At 40.2% G+C, this 20453-nt stretch overlaps 1 protein-coding gene across 3 annotated transcripts in view; it reads right to left on the reverse strand.

The window, feature by feature from the left end:
* Window positions 1–13867: 13867 nt before the first annotated feature.
* LOC124214662 (disintegrin and metalloproteinase domain-containing protein 10) overlaps window positions 13868–20453 on the reverse strand; it is a 90603-nt gene continuing 84017 nt past the window's right edge. For 2 of the 3 annotated variants that reach the window (XM_046617173.2, XM_046617172.2), the window contains 2 exons: window positions 19428–19664; window positions 13868–18741 (listed from right to left, as the gene is read on the reverse strand). In XM_046617173.2, coding sequence (XP_046473129.1) covers window positions 17890–18741; window positions 19428–19664 — 1089 coding nt within the window. In that variant the 3' untranslated portion in view covers window positions 13868–17889. The remainder of the gene's footprint in view (window positions 18742–19427; window positions 19665–20453) is intronic. The other variant, XM_046617174.2, reaches the window with a different exon arrangement.

The raw sequence follows: 20453 nt of genomic DNA on the forward strand, positions 1-20453 counted from the left end.
TCATCCGGAGAAATGCACTCCAACCTACAAATTTCTCATCCTCCATTCGGGGTGGATTTACCTAGGTAGTCTCTAGGTAGGTGCATACATAAGGTACCGGAAATTATAACTTTACGTTCAGGGGGAAGTAGCCGGTATTATTTGCATACGAAAGCGAAGCAAACAATCCGCTGTGTAATTAGAGTTCTCATTGTAGTAGAACTCGTCTGGCTGACTGGCTGGCTGGCTCGCTGGCGTAACATCGTTATTATCATTGTCATTATTATTATTAGTATTGCTATTACTGTCGTTATGATCGTTATCAGTTTGTTTCTACCCAATTTCTACTACCGTACAAAAAACATCTCCATCCTTGGTCCGAATTTTTGAGGAAATGTAACGCAAAAGTTGCAGTAATGATTCAATTTTTGGAGGCTCCAGAGAGTATCGTTGTACCAAAGTTTCGATTTTTTGTATTTTTATTTTTATATAAAAATTCTTTTTTGATGGTGCAACCAAGAGCTAAATATTTTTTTAGTCGCGTGTATACTTGACGAAAAGATTTGTTCGAGTCATTTCAAGTCGTTCATTCAATTCGGCAATAATCACTTGAAATTTGTTGAAGTATGTGATTGTAAAATCCATCGATGAAGTCTGCTGAATGAATTATCCTCGTCTTATTTATAAATAGTCGATAAAAATGATTTAAAATCAGTTGGAAAAGCCTTGTGAATGTTGGTCGTGAGAAATGTTGGTAGAACCTTTAATTCCTGAAGTCGCGTGATATCCGTGAGAAGCGTTTGCAGTATTTGGTTCAATAAATGGCGAAGGAAGGAGAAAGGAGCAAGAGGGCGACTCTGTCCCGCGGTTGTAATTTCCTGGTGCAGCCGTGTTATAATTATTATCCGAGTTGGAAATTCACTGGTCTGGATTTTTAGCGGGGTAATTAGCGTCGCGTGGATCACGCGAGGTCCAACTGTTACGTGCATCATACCTGTCCGCCTCCTTCGTGTAAAGTCACAAACAGGGCACCCAAGTTGACGTCAGGAAGTACATCGAGGCGACGAATAAAGAGAAGTACAAGGTTATCGCGAGTTGTTCGCGACTCGCATGAGGTCTCTCTTCGGGCTGCACGAGGACTCAAACGTAGAGAAAAGCTGTTGATTCTCCACCTCCGTCGCTCGCTTTTCTCCTCTACGTTCATTTGATTAACGGATCCAGAGGGACATCAAAGTCCCCGCTGTACATAAAACCGGTGACTGATGCAACCCGTGGGACGTACGCTCGAGCACACGGATGAATCTTGCCCTCTACGAATACCTTCAAAACCTCGAGCTCAGTCTCCGATATACGTGCGGATTATACGGTTTTGGATATGAGGCTGGTTCGAAGCTCATTGGAATTAGAATACATTTTGGATTATGTGTAAATCGTTCTTGCACCGAGTTGGAACACCCTGTCAAACTCTAGGACTAGTCGAGGTCAAAGGTATCTAAGCGTGAAACACCGTTCCTTGGTTCTTGGATGTGTACCCACTAGGGTGGTCCTTGAAGAGGTGATTTTTGAATTTAGACTGGCTCGCTCCCCAAATCGGCTGCGCACAATTCAAAAATAATTTCTTCATTTTTTCAGATTTTTATCTCAATTCTAACTCGTGTCCCAAAGAGGGTGGATTTCCATATTTAACCCTTCCAAGGCTATATCAAATCTATCGAACGGATTTAGATGAAATTTGGTATAGGGAGATTTTTGGGTCACTGCTTACGAATCTGAACCAAAACTTTAAAAATTAAAATTGGCGGATCCAATATGGTTGACCAAAGCTCCAGAGGTTACTTGATGTTGCCATATTGGACTCGCCACGTTGAATTATAAAATTTTGAACTCAGATCCGTAATCAGCGACCCAAAAAAGCCCCCGACACCAAATTTCATTTACATCCTTTCGGTAGATTTTATGTGACCTTGAAAGGGTTGAATGGAATCCACCCTCTTTGGGACACGGATTAAAGTTGAGATAAAAAATGTTGTGGAGCCAATTTGGAGGGCAAGCAACTCGAAAATCAAAAATGTCCTATTCAAGGACCACCTTAGTACCCGCGTTATGATAGTACGACAACTGTAATGATCGAACGAGAGGAAACAAATGGGGTTCGAACCCCTGAGATTTAATTACCAATCTGGGTTATGGTATCACCGAGTACAACGTACCTGGTTACTCAATCAGCGCGGAGAGCGAGGCGTAGAGCCCCGATCTACCCTGTATAAATTTCGCTTGGTCAGACATTAACGGTAGCAGAATGAGGCCGCGTGTAACCTCAATCAGATACGGGCTGGTGCCTACGTCTCGTTAACTTTGTGAGCTCCGATCACCATGCTGCTGTGTATGTATAGCGCCGCTCCTGCAGGCGGGCTCGTTTCATCCCCCTGGAAGTTCCTGCAGGGTCGATGGGTTTATCGGGGATCAACCAACACGGGACAGGACAGGAGTGACACTCGCACTTCCTTCGGTCCCGACGACGAGTCCGGCGGAACGTCGAGACCCGATTGAGCCGTCTCTGATTGAGGGGACCAGTTCTGGACTAAACCCGACGAATGAATAACGATGATTTGCATCGCTATACGAAACAACGATTATTTTGATTCCATATGGTAGAGTGTCTTGTTTTTTTTCTATAGCCGTGATGCTCTTCGATGCTCAAAAGTTAGGAAAGGAGGTAAAAGCGTTTAAGAAATATCCAGCGGTGTTATTCGCGCAGATGATAATGAACACGAGTGAAACAATATCTCTACTTTTTAATAGAAATGAATTTGAACAAGTCTTAGCAACAGAAGCTGCATGATATTAACGACGTGAGAAAAGTTTTTACAATTAAAAGCTTCACCACGGTGTTCAGTGGTTCTGAAAGTCCTTGAGGTACTGGAAACGTCCTTGAATATTTCTTGACCTTAAAAAGTCCTGGAAATATCCTTGAACTTTTCTTGCGCCCTGGAAACATTATATTTTCAAGGTTTGCTTCGAATGATATATTTATTTGTGTTCACTGAGTAAATGTTTTTAAAAATTGGACTCTTCTTTCGAATCGCGTTTTCCATCGCGCCGATTACGTACGGTGACCTCTGCTCTCTGCGTTCATTTATTTTTAATTTTCCCGAATGTCCTCGAATAACCTGAAAATTTTCTTGAAATGTCCTTGAATTTATTACGGATTTTTTACTGGATACCATTTTCCCATTTATCCGTACAATCAGACCTGACCGACTTGTCGACTAGTTGTAATTATATTCTGACGAAAAATGGTCGTTTCATGACTTTCACTCAATGATCATGAATTACTTGGCATACTCGCAACACGCGTTATGTAGCCGAGAGAACCGAACGGGTGGCGGCAAAGCAAGAGAAACAGTGAAGATAAATCTGGCCCGTTTAAGGCTAATCTTTCGCTTCTCTCTTCACCCTCCCCATTTAGCCCATTGCAGCGCTGAACCGGTTGAACGAAGACAAATCAGGTGGTTAACTACACACGCCCGTGGCTACCGTCCTCGGTAGACGCGTATTTTTTTTTCCTTCGTTTTTGCATCCTACCTTTTTCCTTTCCGCGTTTAAACACTATCTTCGGTCGAACGGCATTCCGACGCTCGAGTCGGATTGTAGGTATACCAAGCCATGCATACTGCATGCGGTAATTACGACCAGTATACGGAGGTTTCCGCATAGAGTGTAAGAATAGAGTGGTCGCAATGAATGAAACATCTTCATTTCCGGCACCGCCTGCAACCCTCGGAATCTTTTTTTATCCCAGCACCGAAATGTTGGAAATATAATAAGCCAATGAGAGCGAGACTAACTATAAAAATAGACTTAAGACATAGACTGACAAGGAAGGTATCCCAGGTCGACCTTTCCGATTTCATTTCTTTTGTAATATGTTATAATAGACTAAAAAATAAGCGACACGTATTTTTTTTCATCCGCCATTAAACACTTTAAGGGGATGAAAACGACCCCTAAAAATTGGCATCTAACGGGGTGATTTCTTGATGTATTTGAATGGAACTAACGCTGAACTGTTTTACTAATGGATGGAAACATTTTAGCTTTCTGTTTCATTTGAATCCATGAAGCGCATCAACTTTACGCAGAAACATTACGTTCAGCTATGTGTATGCAAAAGTTTCGCGAAAGGAAGTGAAATTATTACACGTCTGCGCATGAGTTGGCGTGTATTTCTACGCCTCACCCCTCGCCATGACGATTTGAACTCCGAAGTTCAGCTTGGGCTGATAGCGCGGGGCACCTGCCTAACTGCCCGGTCAGACCAAGGTCCGGGGTCCAGAGTCATAACGCGTAATGCTTTCGGCGGCATTGTCTCTCTGCGCGTGGAACTCAACGGTGTGTGCAGGGTGACAATAGTTGCCACGGACTCATGCTTAACTCGGATTATGGCCAGAACGGGCTTCCTAATAGCCAGATTCCGAGCGAGACTTCGGCGAAGTTATTGCTAGGTGGTGCAGGCACCCACATTCAGCTTACAGATTCACATTCCGGCTTCTCGACCAAAGTCGTCCAGATACGATGATGATTCTCCGTCAAGTGTTGTTCTACTCAGACGTCGAGGATGGACTAAAAACAATCGGAATCCTGTATCGATGAGAAACTAACTATATCCATGGATTTGCTAAACAGTTACTGCAGAGTTATAAAATTGATTCATACCACTCGACGCTTCATGAAACGTAGACCTGATTTCAACCGTGACATACATTACCATTTACGATTAATTTTCACTTTTCTCGAAGTCCCATAAACAAATTGCTCAATGGGAATTGATCTAACATTTTTTTTTCAAGCTGTAGCACTGATTCATACCGTCCCATAATTTCAATTTTGAAATATCTACCAAAGTTGCATGTTTGTTTACGAATTTTTGCCAACGATTGACTAACTAACGGTCTTTGGAAACATCGATTTGGTCTAGATGGGGGGCTGGCGTAACGTACATGACATTCGTTACCATTCAGGAATAATTTCCACTGTCATTAAAGTTCTAACGACAAAACCAACTTTCTTCCATCACAGATCTGATCGTCTCAAAGGTTCCCAGCCCTCCATGACCTTGGTCAATGCTGCTTTTTTTGATTCCCCGTAACAACATGCCCCCCCCCATAAAGTGGGTACAAGGCTCGGAAATAGTTGCAAGGTTGATGGCCCGAATTGATCGTAAGCCTAAGACGCGTTCGGAATCTCTTTGTGAGCGATATCTCGGCCCTTCGAAGGATTTCGTACCTGGATTCCGGGTGCGGGATACGGGAAGGAGGTCATCCTATATTCTGGGAAGCTGGGCGTCATCTCCGTAGTTGATTACTCCAGAGCGAAATCGACGGGCAACGGGGCGACATTAAGCTGGACGGTCTCGCGATTCGCCTTGAAATGCAAATACCATAGGGAGATATCTCTCGGCCAGCGTGGTGTCTATAGGTTTGCGCATCGACCGTCCAACCCGTGCATGAATAATGCATCTATACTATACGGCTGCCCTCGCATGTGGGGATTGACCGGGACTTGGACTGACTCGTGGTATCGATGCAGAATACCGGGGCCGCTGGTGCTTTCGAGAGAGACGTGACTCGACGTGCGAAGGTAATGAAAACTGACGTCCGGGAAGCTGTTCGTTCTGGACAAAGTCTAGTGGGCGTAAAAAGCCAGCTTTCGGAGTGGCATGTATTTTGAAAGACGGGCTTTGTGCCTAGACTCTTCGCCCGAACCTGCATCTCCAGACATTTTTAATCTTTGTCTATTGGGAAAAGATATCGAAAACTTGTAAGGTTGTGTCGACAGAATTATCCGCGGAAATTCGTTCGGTAATGATAGAATGACGAGATAGTTGTGATAATGCTTTGCAAAAAGTAAGCGAATACACCCGAAGGGGCAAAAAATGTATCCTTCGTTACGGAACACAATGGCGCATGCAATGCATTGAATTTTTATTTATTTATTTTTTTTTTTCAAGCTTGCACAATTCTGCACACAGGCGCGGATTCCGAGAGAAAAATACTCGTTAACAAGGTGAAAATGGAAGAAGAAGAACCGAAATAACAAGAGAGGGATAGAAAGAGATTAAAAGAAAAACAAAATACAACAACGAAAATTTCACATCAACTACAACTTTCAACACGTTTCATACTCTCTGGTTGTATTTTTCGGTTGAATGAATCGTGCCTAGTTTATACATTATATATAGCCGACAAGAACTTATCGATGATTACTTCGTCGATGTTGCATAAGCAGCAGCCAACTACCTGTAAGCATCTGGCCAAACTTGCGTGTTTGAAAACTTATACCTATATACGGGTTTTCGCTCCCGCCACTGAGGCAAATTGACTGTGAAATTTTCATCGGCGCAAGCACCGCTAGGTAATTATGGACAGATATACTAGCGCTTTCCTCAGATTTTAGCTTTTCCAAGTCACAAGAGATTCTCAGGACACAGTGCGGCAAATACATTTAAGAAAGAAAAAAAATGAAATAATAAACAAACGAAATGGAATGGAACATTGGTAACGAAATTCGATAATGAAACCAACTTTTGCTATCAGGATACTTATCACAAGGACGTTATGACACTTCGACTTATTAAACGTCTTTGCAGAAAGTTAGGTACGATCATTAATTGAAGTCCGCTTCGGGCACAAAGATTACGACGTTAAAATAACGCGTCGCAATCTGTAATAACGACATATAATATAGTATATACAAGTCTCAATGAGGACTGCTGGAAGAACTCTCAGGATGTCATGATCTTCGTTTCAGCGTGATGAAAACCGGCTCATCAATCAAACCATCGAACAATACGGATGGCTACCCTACAAACTTACATTCGTATATGTTGGAAGAATCTTAAAAATGTTATAACCTTCGTTTCAGCATCATGAAAAGTGACCAACCAGTCCAACTGTGGAACATTACTGATGGCTACTCTACACACTTACATTTTTATAATTTGAAATAACCATAAAAATGTTATGTTTTTCGTTTCGGCATGACGAAAAGCGACTAACCAATCGAACTGTGGAACATTGTCGATGGCTACTCTACGCACTTATATTCGCATATGTTGGAAGAACCTTAAAAATGTTATTATTTTTGTTTCAGAGTGACGAACAGCGACTAACCGATCGGACACTACCGATGGCCACCCTACTCAGTTCCATTTGTATAAATCGCACCGACCACCGCGGAACGCTGCAGAGGGTCTCAATCCCGAGTAAGGAGGATCGTGTCCAGTGGACCGCAATGGTCAGATAAACGAGAAAGCGTAGCGAGGTCCATTCCACGTTTTCTCTCGATACGAGGTGGTCTGCAGCCCTTAGCAAGGCTTGGTCCCGGGAAATGTCCTCCGACCCACAAGGCGCGTCGACCTCCTTAGAGACGTACACATAGGTATATGAGTGCAGTCCCTCGTCTCTGCTATAAGGTACCCACTTCTTCTTTCCTTTATTGCCATAGTTCACCGCTTGCGGAAATTATGGGGTCTTAACTTTGCCCATATTTTCTTATCGGGAAAAACGGCTCCGCGAGATAGCCTCAGGGTTATATTATTGCCCTGCGTATATATACACATATATATGTACATGTATATAGACACATAGTATTTTCGCTCAGTATGAGGTATTGGAAAGAGACCCCGATTACGTCAGCTACTCCCTTTCTCAATTAACCAGTCGTTATCCGCCACTCGACGTTTCTTTGCATTTTGCGTTGAGGGAAACCCGTCTGAGCCGGCTTCAAGACGTCTTGATTAATTGCTGCATCGTTTTCAGCTGTTCCAAAGCTGTCTCATAGAGAAGAAGAGTGCTTTTTGAATGGAACTTGACCGTTTTCTGGGAATTTCATTACACTGGCTACTCCTCATACCATTTCGCAACAAGCAGCCACTTATGGTATCCAGCTCAGACGTTCCAGTCTAGGGGTGAGTAAACATTGAGAAGTAGTGAATTTTATACAGACGGTGTTGCTTCGTAGTGAAAACCTTTTCGTTACAATCTTTCGTCGCAATGAGCGAATGTGGTGGATTAATGATGAGCGAAGATCAATGGGGGATAATCCCCTGAAGAGGATCGTTCACTCCTCGGTTTCGGAGTCTGGCGGGTATTTTCAAGGTAGACGTAGGAATCGATGCTGACGGATGAGAGGTCTTGGCTTATCGGGAATGACGTACAGATCGGATTACCGACGGGTTCGAAAATCAGGATGGCTCTTGAGCGAAGAGCATTAAGCCCTGACTCGCGGCGTTCATTCTGTCGAACGTCATTGTGTATTTTAAACGAGGCGTCAAGTGTCTCTTTGGAAATCGCCGATCGAAACGAGGTAGTGAAAAACGTGGAAGCCTCGCTTGAAACTTCTTCAAATCGGGAAAGATTAGATCATTCCTCGTTTATACCATTCGGCTGAGTCTCTCTTGGGACCGAAGCCGCCAACTTGGGTCTCCGATCTCATTCTAAGTTCGGTAACTCGATTCCTCCCTACAGAAAAGGATTCGCCCCTTGATCGATTTCCATAAAAATAAAACAGAAAGTAAAAACTCGATTTTTTTTTTTTATCGCCTTGGAATTATTTTCACAGAATGGGGCAAAACCCTGGCACCGATTTTCGTCTGCGCAATTTCTGGCTAAACTTAGGACGTAAAAGTGGCAGAGCCAGTTTCTTCCTTCGTTCTCGGAATGAAAGAGAGCGAGGGTGTAAAGCGAGGCTACATTCCAACGGAACATTTTCGTCCCGTTTCGAAAGCCGAGAGACAAAGAGAGAGAGAAAACTCGGTGTGAATTAGGGGAGAATTAGTATCGAACTCGAGACACAACCGTCTCGGCGCCACGCAGTTCGTATAATTATCGACTTTGCAAAGTTCAACTTTGCCAAATTTCCTCGCGTTATGGGCGCAAGGAACCAAGTGCGTTACAAAGATCCAACCGAGAATGAGAATTTCCTTTAAAGGTGTGTGTATTATGTATACCCGAGATACACGTGTACACCGTCTTTGGCATGCCGACCGACGGGGACGTAGAGCTCGGAAAACCTGTTGTTTTAATTAAGGCTAAGTAAAATGGCTTTGCGGGATTCAACTCCTTCTTCGTGATGCTCGTGATAATGAACGCTGGGCTATTAGCGAGAATCACCGCCGAGCTTCGTTACTCCGAATTTTTACGAACAATACTTTACTCCTCGAGTTTATTTTATCTAGAACCGAATGCAGCTACAATTTAAACGCCAATGACGATATTACGAATATTTGACCATAACCTCATTCTTTCATTATTTTTTTCCACCACAAAGTTTGACTGATTCCGATTCCTACAAAAAGCTGCTGAATAAGCGACGTGGAACTTTTTTGTATCGGTCTTCATCGCTGTTTTGTCCTCTATTTGTCAAAAAGTTTTCCCAGGTTCAGGACAGTTGTAGTAGCGAAGGTTTTACTTCTCTTAGAAAAAGTATCTTATATCCCATAATTCTGACGTCTATATACTTTCCAGGATCTTTACGGAAGTTTCTTTATTTTATTTATTTTTTTTTTTTTCGGCAAAATCTTTTTTTATCACATGGGCATGAAAAGTTGAGCTTTGCGTAACAGTTTAGCGGGACGAAAGTAGTCAATTTCATCTTAGTTTCGTGAAGATAGGTTCGCGCACGAGCAGTCCGCAATTGCTTCACTTTCTTCTCTAATTGGGAAATCACTTTTGTCCCTAGGTAGGAAAAAATGACGAATCGTATCCCGTAGAACTACTGGACCCCGTGCCAGTGACTAGGGTTAATTAATGTACATGGAACGCATGAAGTGATGCGATGAAACAAACTTTTTAAGCACAACTTTTTTTTCTCAAGATCGATAATACTTTGCGTAGGAACGAGTTTATCGCTTGGACAGACTCAAAATTGTAAGCAGCCAGTTAATCGTGAACTCTGTTCCCGGAAGAAAATTCTCAGTAAACAGATAGTCAAATACTTACCATAGTCACCGGTATTCCAGGAATCACATTCGCAAGGTCGAAAAAAAAAAACAAAAAAAAAAAAAAAGTGTTTGTTCGACGAACTCGTGAGCAAATATTTGTACAATCGTGTTTCATCGAATTCCATTCTGAGTTAGGAAAAAACGACAGTAATTCGGATTCTCAGAGAAGACCTGCGAGGATCGAATTCTTCGCGTATCTTTTACATTCCGACCGATCCCGACATAGGGTGTGAAAAAAATTATAAAGTCGGGAGACAAACGTGAGTTTAGACGAAAGTAGAAATGGGGGGGGGGGGATGCGAAGCGCAAAACGAAATGCACGATTCAAGAGATTAATCACTTTCAAATTGGGTGAAAAGCGGTTGCAAGATTTCAAACTATTTCAAACAATTTGGTACCAAAAATTTCAAACGATTTCAAGCGATTTACGGTCAAATTCTAAGCGACTTGTTTTTGGATTTCTAATCGTTTCAGCTGATTTCAGGCAATTTTCGGACATTTCAAGTGATTTCCAATCGATATCTCCTTCGAAACGCCTTATGCAGAGTATGCTTTGCGATATCAAGAATTGAATATTACACGCGTAAAAGTTAGTAAGAACGTTACACACCTGGAGCACCTGTAATACGTGGCAATTCTTCACCGCAGGGCCGGAAAATTTCTTTCGTTGACAAATTATCCCGGGAGAAATGTTACCATCTAGCTCGTAAATTCAACGCATTAGTATCAGCGAGGCGGAAGAAGAAGAAGAAGAAGAAGAAGAAAAAGCGGAGGAAGAAGAAGGAGAGGAAGAAGGGAGGCGGTTCGCCGCTCGTCGCTAGGGAACTAAGGGAACCTGCTGCTCGCTCGTTCGCTTTACTTACCAACCCCCGTTCCGTGCACAGGGCGCATCCCTCCGAGTAGGTTGTAGGTAGGTACGTCAACTCCATCGAGATAACCTTCAGCTCCGAAGCAAAACTTTAAACTTCGCTTCCCTTTACCCCTGGCACAGAAACGGCTCCGATTACCCCCTCTGTGCGTAGGTTTGCATTATATGTATACATAACTTATGTACGTGTATATATATATATATATATATATATATACATATAGTATACCTTATACACGCGCCCTTACGAAACTTCGAGCCGGTATGACAAATTGGACGACGTTATTTATCGCCCCGCCTGCTTCTCTGCTCCGTTATGCGTGCATAATCTCATATACATATATATATAAAATATAATCTCATATACATATATATATAGATGTATATATATATTATAATATAATACATGTGCCTACTGCATGTATGTATGTATTACATAACTTGACGGGTATACGTATTACGTAAGAAATTTTGGTCCTCAATTTGATAACGTTGCGTTTCTTTCTTCGTTCGTTCAATCTTTACGCTGTACGTTTACACTGAGAAAAATGACATTTGTTACAGTAACTAGAAAAATTCAGTAAAACAGGTATCGTTGAAAAAAAGTGTTTGAATATTGTTGGAATTAGGAAAAACGAGGTACGCCTAACCATTTTGCGCTATCGTAGATCCTTTTTTGGTGATTGTGGTAAAAATGAAAATAGTTAAGGACTGAACGGTAACCGGAAATAAAAATTTCTCTCAGTGTATGTTACATTAGAGTGACTGAAGAAAAAAAGTCGTTAGTTTTTTTTTGTTTTTTTTTTTTTTTTTTTTACTTCCACCAGCCGCAACTCGAGTTTGCGATACAAAATAAAACACCATGCGTCGTTTCAGACTCTGCAAGAAATTATAAGTGGTCGCAAAATCGAGTTTTTGATTTCCCATATAAATAAAACGTAGACGACTTGACAAATATCCTTTCACGAAATACGATGTGTTGGATAGATTTTCTGTTTCTCCTGAAATGTTTTGTACGCAACTTAAAATTAGTTATAGTAACTTGACATAGAATTCTTTTTTTTTTCACACCTTTTCCCTTTTTTATTTGATTTTATTTTCTTCTCGTTATTCAAGATCAAATTTTTGTATCTTTCATCGAACACTTGTCCCAGTTATTCTCTATCGATTACCATTATTAGGTATCCAGAATCACTTTGATTGAAAAACTTCAAATTTGATAATCACAGTATCAGAATCTTTCGAACTGATCGCAATTTTTCTATTAAACAGTTATGTTCACCTTGATATTTTTATTTGCTGTTTTTCTACCTATCTTGTTCATCCGTTGCAGAACTTTACACGAGTTATTTACGGAAATGACGTTATTTTTATTAAAAAATCGTATCTTGTTTCTGCGACGAATTTAAAAATTTCATCAAACCTCGTCCCGAACCCGTCAAGTGAACGGAATGTTGAACGATGTTATATTTTTTAATTTTCATTTCTCCCTTCTTCACTCCCTAACGACTGTTTCAGTGGTGAAATTTCAGCGAAATATGTGGCCAAGCAGAAGAGGAGGTAGAGGATAGACGGGGAACGAGTGGCGGCTAGGCTGGTTTAACGCGAGCGCTAAAATTTGATTAATTGTTCGAAGCAAATATACGTTGTACGTATATCGGTTCGCCCTTGTATAACGTATTTAACGATGCAATTTACACTTGCCGCAGGTTCAACGACCGTCCCTGCAAATTTCACACGTGTTGTATGTATAATACACGTACGCATGCGCATCTCTATCCCTACATGTATACCTGGGACGACCGAAAGTAGGGTTATGTTTGAAAATTTTTTTCCGTCCATAAAACTGAATTTTATCGGAAAACCGTTACGTATCTTTTAAACTATGACATTTTATCCGTGTCGTGTGTAAATTTGGTATTGAAAAATTTCAAACGATAAAATAGGTAGAGTCGTTTTTCTGGGACGCGTTTTTGTTGATAGCGTTTGCGGCACCAGACGTGCCTCCGCCATTTTTTTTTTTTTGGAAAAAAATTATATACGTATATACGTATCTTGAAGTAGATAGATAAAATTAGTAATTATCGAGCCGGATTTTAAAAATTCAATTTTTTCTGACCGTGGCAGTATATGGAATACAATAGGCGATTTAGTGCCTCAGAATTATTAGGGCTTATGATGAAAACAAAAGAAAAAAATTAAATAAATATACTATGCCAAGTATCGAAAAAAAGGCTCGACGTTTACTAGATTATTGTGCGAAACCTAACTGTGCAAAACTAGATTTGGAATGTTTCGAATATTCGCCAATAACTCAAGAAGTACTGAACCAATTTTGATTCTAATTTTTTCTGTCGATAGCTGGAACTTCTGACCAGATTTTAGGCTACATTTCGTTACAGCGAGATCGAAAGTTTTTGAGATATAACGATATTTGTAAGCGAAGTCGAAACAGGATCGCGCTCACTTATAACGCGAACGCTGACTAAACTTGATATCATCAATCTTCGTTCAAATATCTTCAATTTTAAGCAAGATTGTTTTTAACCGAACAGAATTTTCATTTTGTTAAATTAAATTTTGGTGCGGGCGAACCCGCGACGGGCTGCTAGTGATATACGAAAGGTCCGTCGTCTGCTAAAATACAAGAGGAGTTCTTTGCCAGGGTGGCCAACCGTCGTGAATGTAACCTCAAAAATATTCCATCATTCGTTATGTATTCAGAGTGACGCGAGTTGAAGCAAAGAGTTTCTAGTTTTTGACTAAAGAAATTGTAACGTACATATGTGTGTCGGAAAGAATTTTAAAGAGAAAATCACAAATACTCTTTGCTGTTTTGTATTTGACAGTTTTTTTTCTACCTTCTTGATTTATCGTATTTGTTATTGTTCATGTTCTCGAATGGTCCCTAATTTTTTACTTTAATTATAACACTACTTAATACACGCATATAATACAGGTACTCACCTATTAGGTATGTTTTGTCCAGCGGTTTTTGGATGAATCAATGTAACACGTTGTAAAGGTTGAATTGCGTTTATAATTTCAATGTTTTATTAGTCGAGTGTCTGTGTGTGTGTGTGTGTGTGTGTGTGTGTGTGTTTGATACATACAATTTATGGATGATTATATATTATACAGCCTTCTCTCTTACTTCGTTGATAATATTATTACTTTATATAGCGTTATTCATACGATCAGTTTAGTTTTTCATTTTCAATTATTTACATACAAAGTCCGTGTAAAAATACAGGAGCCCGAAATTTTGCGTTAATTTTTTTTCTGCTACCAGTCGTTTCATTATTTTTTTTTTTTTTTTTATTTCGTATTCTGTTGGTGCATTTTTATTTTCTTTTTCTTCCCTAATCAATCGCGTACATATTACAATAGCATTTGTACAAATATTATATATATATATATACATAATATATGTATACGTTACATATGATGCATATTGTATGTATAATATATAGTTGCTATAGTTTGTTGTTGAACCTCAGACGGACTTTGTTCGTAACGTCGATCTATTTCTCGTCGAGTTACAATATTGTGATGTGTCATTTTAGGATAAGTGTTTTTCTCTGCCTTTCCTTATTCCTGCTTTAAGTACTTTTTTATCTGTTTCTTGACTCGGTATAATATATTTCTTAATTCATTCAACCTTCAAACGAATTGCCAGCAATTCGACAGATTCACGGGATTAAATTTAACAATCATCGCGAAATTACAATAAAACAATCAGTGATTAGTGAGTATTACAAGATAATAAAAATCACTACTCTGCTTGTTTCGCTTCAGTTACAATTCAAAGGAAATGAAATCGGTACATGAATATTGAAATTTCACGTGTATCGTCCGATATCGTAGTCGATCTTTTTACACATATCATTATAATTCTTACCTATGCAATAATAGATATACAAGGATATTATATAATAAATTTTATATATTATTCAATACGTTTATTTATGTTTATATTTATTGTTTCCTATATGTGTATCATGTATAATATGCGAACGAGGCAGACTGGCGTGTCTCTCGTATAATCGGTACATAATCATGTCGAATTTAAATATTTATATACATGTATATATATATATACATAAATGAACAATTTTATATACATGGTACATACAATATGATATAGGAAATAGATTGGAAGACAATTCGCAAAATATGGAATGTTAGTTACGATTTCGTTTTTCTATTTTTTTTTTTTTAAATTCTTTTTTACATTTATAATTTTTTGAATCCGTTGAGAAATATCGATTCAGAAATAAAAAATGGAGACTAAAACTGTCCGTCAATGAGGGAATTAATTATTTACACAGAACGGAGCGTTGACTGTGCAGATTATTAATTTTTATTAACGAAGCAATAAAACGTGTGGATTAACGTACGACATATACACCGTTTGCCAAATGATCGTGCCGCACGAATTTTGCAATCATAAAACGACGATATTAAACACACCTCGTAAAATCTAGAAATGATCACAATCCTCGATATATGTAATATACGTATCGAGAGAATTAACAGGGAGAAATATATCATTGGCATTACTAAAATAAAAAGTAATTTCAACGTTGTTAATTTAATCACAGCGGTCTGACGAAAAGTTCAGTTTTTTTTTTTTTTTTTTTTTTTTTTTCTATTCTCCGTTGCAAAATTATAAAACTGCAGCGTGTAAATTTCGGAGGGAATTTTTCACCCGTAATATCCAAATCCTTTATTTTATCTCTACGTATACGATAATGTTTGCTCTCCGTTCTTTATTTTGTCTTTACCGCCTGTTGCCTTTAACACTCTTCTCTCGTCACTGTCTAATTAATTAAATCTGTGGGCCGTGTGTGTTATCAGAGCGAAAGGACTAATGAGTATCGAATTCGCTGAGAGGCTGCCCGGTATCAAAGAACGCATTAATTTCAAATTAATTACAGGTATTATATTTCGACGGGGCGGGTGAATCTGATTGAAATAACGTTTCACCGTGATCCAATTACGTGTGAATATTGCTCACAAATATATATCTGTATAAATTATCATTCGTATATTTGATGCAGGGATGAAGAATTTTTAATTCGTGTAAAATGTGCATTTCTCACGAAATGTGGAGAAATTTTCGTTATTTGTAAATTTTCACCGCTGGTCCGTCGGTGCAGTTTGCGATTCTCGATCCCACCAACCCAACAGAACTTTTCCAATTACTTCGGTAACGAGGTTAAAACTAGAATCTAGCTGGTATAATATCGCGTATATAAGCTGACTTTATACCTTCCAGATTTCAACCCCTCCACGTTGCCCACAATTCTATGGTTGTAATATACGTATGTAATTCAAATATTCGGTACGAATTCGGTGAAACTCGCCAATTCGACCGCGGTCCGAAATTCAAAGGAAAAATTAAACGGACGGGAGGAAAAAACACTGGGACGTGATTCGTGGTTAAGAAGCGATATTTTTGCCAGGATTTTACATTTAGCTGGGCGTTTTTACGAACTATAGATATATTCGCAAAAAATCTATAAATCATTCGGAAAATTGACAAACTTATGCGTGAAGTAAGTTTTCGCTGATAATTTCCAAACTCGCTGCTCCATTTTCAAAGTAAATAAAAATTTCGTAAAGCTTTCTTAAGAGTTTTTCAATTTAGATTTTCGATCAACGGAAATTCATGGATATCAATTTTTTATTTAACACTTCCTGAATCAGTCTTCAGGAATTCTTCTGAAATTCACACCATTGGATGAAAATAAAAAAAAAAAATTAAAAGTAGGAAAATAAAATTGAAAACATCGAGCTACGGAAGGATTCGATTACATATATATGTGTATAATTTTTACACGACACAGTCGGAGCATCGGTATTATATTCCGTACGATAATTTCGAGTCTTATTTATGTTTTTTTTTTTTTTTTAGTACATGTCGAAGTATAAGGACATATTATATTAAACCACCATAACTATAATTAACAGTTGATTCACGTCTGCCTCATAATCGAACTAAGAACGGACAGAGTAGAACGCGGAGAATACAACGATTTTATTTACAATTTTCAAAAAATATATAATATGTATATACTATACATACACTCAACTCCTCCGTTCATGCGCTCGGCATATGAATTTTCTTATACACATATATAATAGTTACGATGTATGTGTAGTTAGATACTCATAAGGGTTTCTGCTGCACGTTATAATTATCGTTTTAAGTAGTATTTGGTTAAAGTTCACAATGTACATTTATTAATCGTCGTTACCGCCGTTATTTACATCCTTGTCGATGGCACTCGACGCTTTTAAAAACCACAACAAGCACCACAAGCTTCGCATTTATCGTAATATCGATAATTCTTATTACAATACAACTATACGTATATACAAGGAAATATCATATCACATGTACATACCGGGATCACATTTTTCTCGGTTATTTCAAACTATAAACACCGAACTGAAATGCATCGATGTTTAACATATATTTTCGCAAGTCCATTGTCGTTATTATACGATAATTATTGTTAAATTGTTCGCACATTATCGTCACGTTTATAGATTATGTTGGATGTTTTCACTTCACTTGCGATCAGTCGTACAATAGCACTTTTGTTTTTCATCAAAAATTTAGTTGATATTCAGATTTCCGATGGTGAACCGTTTCATCAACTATCGATAATCAACACTTTAAATTCTTTCCACCTTCCGATCACTTTAGGTGCACGTATAATTATAATATATATTATCGAGTAGAGGAATACAGTTGGTTCACATGGTGTATATATATATATACATTTTTTTTTTGAGATTTTCCCATTATTTTTTACTCGTTCAAACTTTTATTTCATTCTCAACTACTTTTTCCCTCGCAAAAAGTTCTTCTACTTTACCCTCATGGAAATAAAATTAAAAACATATCAACGTATTATCGATAGTCTTCCGAGAGGAACAATAACAGAACAGAACAAAAGGAAAAACGAAACATCGACGATCACCGCGTCGCTGAGACATCGGCAACGCGAGATAAAGGGGGCAGGGGTCACGCGTTATCGGTAAAAAGGAATTCGCATTCGGAAAGCAGTACCTCAAGATCCGACGGGACGGTGTGGAGGTCCGAATTGGCGGCGTGATCCGGCGCCGAGACGTTGGCAGGTTTGGTCGCTGTGCGCTGCTTGGTCCTTGCGTGCTTCGTTTTACCTGGCGTCGTCCGGATGAGAACCCCTGTCCGAGGCGCACCGGTCCGACAGGGGGCAGCGTGAGCGGCGCCGGTGGCGCCAACTTTGTCAGCCTTGCGAAGCTTGACGCTGAACTTGAACGGCGGCTTGTAGACAACCTGCAGCCGCACTCTGTCGCTCTTCTCGCTGCTTCTGGCGATGGAACCGAGACTCCGAGCCTTCGGGTCTGTCGGTCGTCGCAACGTAACCTGCCGCGTTCGACCCGTCGCGTTTCTGCCACCTCCACCCGACGTCAGACCCGCAGGAGTCGACTTGCTTTTAGGCAGGCAGGACGGCTCCTCGGCTCTACCCTGCGATGCCATCAGCCAGGATCGTACCTTGTTCTTTGGGTCTGAGTCGGCTATCGAAGTCGTCGTGTCGTTTTCCGCCTGAGCCGCCGAGTAGTCGATCACCTCCTTCTTTTTACGACGCTTCTTGTTCAGTCCGTTGTTTATGTTGTTGTTGGACTCCGACGAACCCTGGACCTTTTCCTTAGACGTCTTCTTCCCTCGAACTCCCGACGCCAGTAACACCTCAGCGACTCGTTTACGCGAACTCACCTCATCTATCGCTGTCACTGTCCCCGGTGATCCTGCACCCGGAACCACTAACGCCACAGCCGCCGCCGCTGCCACTGCCGCTGCCCCTTCCGGGGCTACTCTCTTCTTTTTTCCAACCTTTGACCGTCAAACAATCCATTAATTTGGACCCTGTATCGGGCCTCTGACGGATATTGGGGTGGGAAGTCATTGGGAAGATGGAGAACGGGATTCGGATTGAACATCAATGGAGAACTCGCCTGGGATTCGGAAACTTCAGGATTAAATTTTACTCGTTATGGTGACAGTGGTAAGTGTCATACTTCGAAACGAACGCTTTATAATCATTGAACGAACAGTTCGATACACTCGCCGTTTTCATTCTGAATCTCGACTGGAGACCAAATGAGAACTTCGGAATTTAATTTGACTCCACTAAGTAACGAGTTTAGGATCAGTGTTCCAGAAGCAAGCTCGTGAACGTGTTTCTACGCCACAGTTATAAGTGTGAACCTTCGAAATGAAAACGGCAGTGACGAATGAACAGAAACCTTTGAATCTACAATTGTATACACTCGCCATGTTCGTTCTAAATCTGAATATGCACGTGTTGATGACCAAAAAAGTATTTCGGGAGATCGATCTGCTAGAAACATGCTAATGAAAGTGCTTCTACGAAGCTGTCATAACGGTCACACATTTCGCAGAAAAGGCAAACAACGCAAGGAAATGAACACCAGCCATTGAATGAACAGTTTAATGCACTCGAAATATTCAATCTGGACATTGTTCATCCTCGGTTTGCACGAAGTGGGAGCTTTTACCTTTGGTGCTTTCTCCTTGGAGACCGAAGTCACATTCTTGTTATGCTTCCGGCGCCGTCTCTTCTCTCTGACCTTCCGGCTCAACGGAAGTTTCGCCCTGACCGCTGGTGGATGAACCGTGACTCCCCCCTCTCCTTCCGGTGGTAGACGTACCGTCTCCGTCGTTGAGCTGTGGATTATCGTTACCGATTTCAACTTGAGATCGGGCCGCTTCCCCAACAGTTTCGTGCTCGCCACCTGTCGAGACATTCAATATCGTTGAGAGAATTCACGGCAAAGAAGCGGAACAAAAAATTAATACAAACATCAAACCTAATGAGATAAAAGCATGGTTAACTTGATTACGCGGCTCCGATGGACGGTATGGGTGTGGAGTGGAAAATTCTAGCATTAAACGAGCTTTATTTTTCTACTTTCTTTCTCTGCCGACGGTATAAGCTGAAAAATAAGCTAACGAAGCCACTGAGACGTAATCTTGAATCGATCAGGATTGTTCGAGCCAATTTTCCGACGAGGATTAGCGAAGTGAACTTGGAACTTTTCGTGTCAACCGAACCAACTTTCTTCTCTTCTTCGCTCATCTTTCTTCTCTATCACATTGGGTTTCACAAACTTTTCTGTGTAGGACTAGGTTTAATAGCGAAGAGAATATTATTCATCTCTCAACTAGATGCAAAGTTTACCCAGAACAATTTTCCAGTAAACTAGGTGACAAAAAATAGGTATTGTTTTCTACCGACGAAATACTGATCATAGTATAGGTAAATTGGCAATCAGGATAGATGTTTAATCAAGTTCACATTACGAATGATGGAGCTTAACGAGCTTCTACGAAGTGATTTGGAGGTTTTTGCCGCAAGTGCTGATATTTTGCGATTCGAGGAGCTAATTGTTGATCGGGTTACTACTTAGCTCACTGTTTACGCCATCGGAAATAATCAGTAATCTTGTTACATACGTTATGGACGTATTTGATCGGGTTAAGGTCAAGACGGTGGCAAAGACGATGATCAAAGTGTTTACCGC

This window comes from Neodiprion pinetum, chromosome 3 (genome assembly GCF_021155775.2).
Source record: "Neodiprion pinetum isolate iyNeoPine1 chromosome 3, iyNeoPine1.2, whole genome shotgun sequence".
Lineage (NCBI taxonomy): Eukaryota > Metazoa > Arthropoda > Insecta > Hymenoptera > Diprionidae > Neodiprion > Neodiprion pinetum.